Here is a 6,340-nt window from a genome sequence, read left to right as displayed (position 1 = left end):
CCAGAAGAACGCCCACAAGCCTGCACATTAACGCCGCCCTGTCTGTAGCCCTCGAGTGCCACCTGAGACGGCCGTACGTATACGTGCAATGCAGTCAATTCGGGGACCGTACGCGCGCAGCGGGTAGGGTGCGTGGCGGTGGATGCAGGCCGTCGGATCTGCCATCGGATGGCTGCGAGTGGTGGTGGCACTGTTCACGGATGGCAGATGCGGGGCCATTTGCAGTATCGAAATAAAGTGTGGCGCTGTGTCTTGGGAAAGGAAGAAGATGGTCTAGTAAAGGTTCGCCCAATCCCTGACTGTGATTGGCCTCGGATCATGTGCTCGAAAGCTTGCTTAATGGTGGTTAAAAGGGGGGCCAGTCAGGCATGATTTGACGCCAGATGAGCTGTGCCATGTGTGGCCTCTGATAAACAAGCTCGCAACAGTAACTTGTTTAAGCGCTGTGGTCTGTGCAGGCTGGAGGGGAGGGTGGTGTCACCCTCACCCTCACCAAGTCACCACATCACATGCTGCTGCTCTGACTCTGATCAGAATCCGGATAAACTAGCCGCGGTCAAAGCTACCGATGCTTCATGGCGATCGCGTGGCGTCATCCTTATCATGAATACATTAGGCAACGGTGGCAAAAGAACGAGATGCTTCAATCTGGAGCCTGAACATTTGATGACCAATCAGCGCGTATCAGTACCACAGCCCTAGATCATTCAGATATTTCAGAGGATTCAGCTTCAGATACGCGCCGGAATCGATCAGAAGTAGCAGCGTCGGGCGCCACGTGGACAGATGCTGCCGGCGATTCGATCCTGCAATCGCAAACGAACCACGAGCGCGCCATCGCCGAGGCGCGCGTACCCGCCTGTGGATCCCCTGCCGGCTGCCGGCTGATGGTCCTGGCCTCTCCTCTCCTAGTAATTATTGCAGGCGTGATCTGCCGCGCGCAGCGCTGCGTCGCACATGGACATGGCCGCTCGCCGTAATATATTCCTTTCCGTTCGCCCCGGTTCCCCTCCGCTGCACTCCAGTGCTCCGCACGCAGCAGCTGCCGCTCGCCGTGCCACATGCCGTCCAGCGAGCTGTGAGCGCCAGCCGAAGCAACCGGATTGACCTGCCGGGTTCCCTTTGCGTCTCCTACGCTGCAAGCCTGCGATGCCGGCAGCGCGGGATCGTAGTGAGAGCTTGTGATCCGGCGATCGCGGGATGGGCAGGGCGGGGAAGTGGCTCCGGAGCTTCCTGCCGGGCAGGAGGGGCGGCAGGGAAAAGGCCACCGGCGCGGCGGAGACGGACCTGGCGCTGGCGCTGCCGGGTACGGGGACGGCCGTCACGACGCCGGCGTCCACGCCCGGCGCTAAGGAGAAGAGGCGGTGGAGCTTCCGGCGCCCGGCGGCGGCGTCACCCGCCAAGGACGCGCTGGGTGGCCGGCTCGCGGCCTACGGGTCACTGGAGCCGCGGGTGGTGGACCCGGACCAGCACGCCGTGGCCGTGGCCATCGCCACCGCGGCCGCGGCCGAGGCAGCCATGGCGGCCAAGCACGCCGCGGCCGCCGTCGTCAGGCTCTCGGCGTCCGCGCCGGGGTCCAAGCGCACGGTCATCGGCATCGACGAGGCCGCCGCCATCAAGATCCAGGCCGTCTTCAGATCCTACCTGGTGAGTTTTAGTTACCACTGCGCGTGCGTGCGACCGCATTGACTTTGTTTGCCTCGATCGATCGGTTCTTGGGCTCCGTGACGTGACGTGTAGCCGTGCCTGGCTGCAGGCGAGGAAGGCGCTGTGCGCGCTGCGGGGGCTCGTCAAGCTGCAGGCGCTGGTGCGCGGCCACCTCGTGCGCCGCCAGGCCAGCCACACCCTACGCTGCATGCAGGCGCTCGTCGCCGCGCAGCAACGGGCGCGCGCGGCGCGCCTCCGGATGCTCGACGACGAGAAGCCCTTCCGGACGCCGCGGACGACGCCGACCCGCCGCAGCTCGCCGCACCACCCCCGGTTCCGGCACCACCAGGTACGCGAACGGTCCGTACGCTCTCGGTACTCTGAGCACAGCCAAAGCCATCTGCCTGAACACGGGATTTTGATCACTCTGAACAGGACCCGGAGGAGAACGTCAAGATCGTGGAGGTGGACACCAGCGGCGGCGCCGGCGAGGTGCACGGCACGCCGCGGACGTCCCGGCGCAGCAGCTGCTACGCCACGCCGCTGTGCCGCACGCCGTCCAAGAACGAGCTGTACCAGAAGGTCTCGCCGACGCCGTCCGCCCTCACCGACGCCAGCGCGCGCACGTACAGCGGCCGGTACGACGACTTCTCCTTCGCTACCGCGCGGGCCAGCCCGTACCGCCACACGCCGTCGAGGCACCACCACCACCACCACGATGACGAAGGCGCCGCGGACAAGCCCGCCGCCGACCACCCGCTGCTCGTGCCGAGCTACATGGCGAACACGGAGTCGTCGCGCGCCAAGGCGCGGTCCCAGAGCGCGCCAAGGCAGCGGCTGTCGGTGTCGTCCGCCGCCGCCGGCGAGGCGGCCTGCCCGTGGGAGAGGCAGGCGAGCAGCGGCCGGCGCAGGGCGTCGCTGGAGAGCCAGGCGCAGGCGACGCCCGGCGCGCGCGGGGTAGCGCCCAGGTACGGGCCCGTGCGCGTGCAGCGGTGCCCGTCGCAGGCGAGCGCGCCCGGGGCGTGCCCGTGGGGCTCCAGACTGGACCGGTGGAGCGCATCGGCGCACGACAGCGAGTGCGGGTCGACGAGCACGGTGATGACGGCCGCCACCACCACCTACTGCTGGTCGCTGGCCACCGACAACGCCGGCATGGCGTGAGGCGGTCCTGACGACCTGCCATGACTCTCGCTCACATGGCTTCTGAAGCAGAAGATGAAACGCTGCTGCTGTGCCTGTAGCCCCGTAGGGATGTGACGTCATGTAGCTGCTGAGTACTGGATTCGTAGTTAACAGTAGAAGAAGCTGGGCTCGAACTCTGCAAGTTTTCTGTAATCTGTACGGGTGATGTTTCTAGGATTCGATGAGGCTTTCGTTGTTTTTGCGTGCCAAGAATCAAGCATAGGAGTCTCTTTTAGTTTTCGTAGTACTTTGTTCTGCCGTCCTTCAATTGTGAATGTGGCCTGTGGGATCTTCGTTTTCGATCTGTCAAGTCCTTGTCGTTTCAGGCCCAAATGAAGCAAGAAGAAAAGAATCATCAGTGCCATGTTGCTACGGATTGAGCAGTGCCTGCTGAGACTGCCAAACAGTAGCAGAAAGACGATTTCTGTCTGTGTGGTCAGACACTATCACATTACTCCTACATTAGTGGCCAAACAGTAGCAGAAAGACTGTACTGCATTAGTGCTGTACTGCATTAGTTCTCTGTCCTGTTGTTAGCAAAACCATGCTGTTTCATCTGTCAAGCGAAAAAAAATAAAGATCTGCCAAGAGAACAGATGGCCTGCAGCCATGCTTGTTGCCCAGGTTCCTCCGATGAACTAAGGGTGTGTTTTGCTTCGGAGACAAAGAGGGATGGGATGATTTCGTTCCTATTTTTTGGATGAGACTGTCCCATTTAGTGTTTGGTTGAGAGGAATGGATCCCAATTCTTTGTTTGGTACAAGGGATCGAGAAAATGGGATGAACGACACTTTTGACACCGTTAGCTGCAACAACTTGTGGGCCCCACATGTCATTTTTATGGTCCCACGTGTCATCCTCCGTGAATTTTTTTTTCTTTCCACCTTATCCTCTCCCTGGCGGCAGCGCAGCTCGTGGAGGAGTCCCGCTCGGCCGGTGGCGGCGCGGCCCGAGGAGGAGCTCTCCCTCGGTCGGCGGCGACGCGGCCCGGGGGGAGCTCCGCCGACTTGGCTTGCCGCAGCGCGACCCCTGTGAAGCTCCAGCTCACCCTCAGCCGGCTGGCAGCACAGCCCTTGCAGAAGAGCTCCAGCTCGCCCCTGGTCGACGACGCGCTTCGGTGGCTGCCTGAGCTCACCCCGCCGCTCGAGCTCTCGACCCCACCGGAGTCCGCCCCACTCTCGTCCAGCTCTGCTCGCTCGCGCGGTAGCACGACGGAGAGCCACGACATCGAATCAGGATGACCCCGTCCGCTCGATTTGGAGGGACGGGGTCATCCCGCATATTGGAGGAATATACCTATAAGGGGATGATCCCATCCCACCTGACTCCCATCCAAACGCCTCTAAAATTGGGACCGTCCCATTCTGTCCCTCCCGTCCTCGGAACCAAACACACCCTAACCACTCACACCTCATCTCCAATAGAGTCGCACAAAGTGTCTCACAACCCGGCCCTCTGAAGTAAAGGGGTACCAGTAGGGTGTCCTCAATGGTTGATTTGTAGGTGAGGGCAATTGTGAAAACAAAAACTCGAAGGTGATCGTGAGAACACAAGGAACACGAGAGTTTTAGACAGGTTTGGGCCTCTAGAGAGTAATACCCTACGTCATGTATGCTAGATTGTATTGCTTTGCGATGGTGCGTGGAATAGTTGGGATGAGGTGCCCTCGGGGGGCTCCCTTGACCGCCTTATATAGGCTGATGACCTAGGGTTACAAGTCAGTTTAAATCCAATCTACTTGGTAGTTACATGGAAAGTAATCTGAGTGGGACTATAATACGTGTTCCGCAATATCCGGGCTGATTTGAACTACCCGATTGCCTTGACGTGTACTCCAAGTATCTTCATGTCCTCGGCCGCACGCTTCGGTCGGTCGGGTCTACTTGTCACGTCTGGTCAGCGAGCCAACTTGTTAGGTCCGGCTAGTATCTTGGTCGGTAGGGACCCATGGGGTACGCGTATCCCTCAAGCCCCCGAGCGATGTGTAGGCGAACAGGAACTTGAGGTCATCACAATGAAGCTTGGAATGTAGTCGGCTGAAGCTGCGATGGTGTCATAATGACGGAGAGGCTATGCAGTGCTCAAAAAAGAAGAAAATCCAAACAAACATAGAGACAACGTGCACAACAAAGTCGAGTGCCGAGTTGATGGATGTTGAGCATCCAACAAGTCGAAGCGAAGGATATGGAGGGTGTCACAAGACGCACTCCATAGGAATAACTCCCGAGCATTAAACCAATTAGGATAATCGATCCAATGGTCAAAGAAGAAAAAGTTCATCCTTGAAGCAGATCCTAGTGCCCGAGCACATGATAGGCGTAGCCACGGAGGCCCACCAACCAAAAGTACGCGCCCTGGTCTTTATGGATAATGACTGGTGCAACGATGGAGACAGGACAAAAATGCATGTCCACAAATACTGCGCTACCTAAGCAACTGCAAGATTCTTGTTGACCCTTATTGAGGTCAGGCCAAGCATCACGTGGAAACTGTGCAACCTTATCATATTGGGAGAATCTTGTCATGAGCCCTCATGGACCCGCTGTAGCAGCACCTTGCTGTGAACTAGCAGACATGCTATAAATAGACCAGCATTCAGCGCGAGGAGCCATGGCCTGAATAATAGCACTTGTAGGCTGGAAACTTGTAGTCTTTGATAGGAATAGCACCCGCCTGGAAGCCCGATGCTAGAAGAATTCTCGTGAGGAAAACTATGATGCTCCTTTCCTTTGCAGTCTCTTCGATGAAGTCAAAAGGTAATGATGCTAGAAGAATCCTCATGATGAGGCTGTATCGTGAACCCAGCGAGCTTCTTGGAGACACCGTTAGTGGGGAGGTCTTCCATGTAACTTTTTTTTGTATTGTATAGCTTCGTAGCCGATATCCTGGGATATCAGCTATCTTAGAGTTGCCACAGGCATTTGTAACATATATCATCATTAATCGTTCCAGGGAATATGGTTGTAGCTAAGTATATATATGCCCTACATCCGAATCTAGGGACTGATAGGGCCGCAGAGGCATGCTGACTTGAAATAGGGCATCCAGCCCCCGAGTATGAGGACTGGCGGAGCCGCGGAGGCACGACAACCTGAAATAGGTGCCATCCCCCAAGGGCGAGGACTAGCAGAGCCGCAGAGGCACGCCGACCTGAAACTGGCGCCCAACCCCCGAGGACGAGGACTGGCGGAGCTACGGAGGCACGCCAACCTAAAATAGGCGCCCAGCCCCCGAGGATGAGGACTGGCGGAGCTGCGAAGGCACGCCGACCTGAAATAGGCGTCTAACCCCCAAGGACGAGGACTAGCAGAGCCACGGAGGCACGCCGACCTGAAACTGGAGCCCAGCCCCCGAGAATGAGGATTGGCGAAGCCGTGGAGGCACGTCGACTTGAAATAGATGCTCAGCCCCCGAGGACGAAGACTGGCCGAGCCGCGGAAGCACGCTGACCTGAAATAGGCGTCCAGCCCCAGAGGACGAGGATTGGCCGAGCCGCGAAGGCACGCCGACC

The 6,340-nt window shown here is 58.6% G+C and overlaps 1 protein-coding gene across 1 annotated transcript; it reads left to right on the top strand.

Moving 5' to 3' along the window:
* The first annotated feature begins 660 nt into the window (after positions 1–660).
* On the top strand, positions 661–3,133 carry LOC117836358 (protein IQ-DOMAIN 19). Its single transcript, XM_034715763.2, has 3 exons — positions 661–1,647; positions 1,757–1,996; positions 2,083–3,133. Exons 1-3 carry the CDS (start codon positions 1,201–1,203, stop codon positions 2,806–2,808), a joined length of 1,413 nt encoding a protein of 470 aa, XP_034571654.1. The 5' UTR covers positions 661–1,200; the 3' UTR covers positions 2,809–3,133.
* Positions 3,134–6,340: the final 3,207 nt, after the last annotated feature.

This window comes from Setaria viridis, chromosome 9, assembly GCF_005286985.2.
Source record: "Setaria viridis chromosome 9, Setaria_viridis_v4.0, whole genome shotgun sequence".
Taxonomy (NCBI): domain Eukaryota; kingdom Viridiplantae; phylum Streptophyta; class Magnoliopsida; order Poales; family Poaceae; genus Setaria; species Setaria viridis.
Note: the sequence above shows the minus strand (reverse complement) of the source record. Positions and strands in the feature narration are given on the sequence as shown.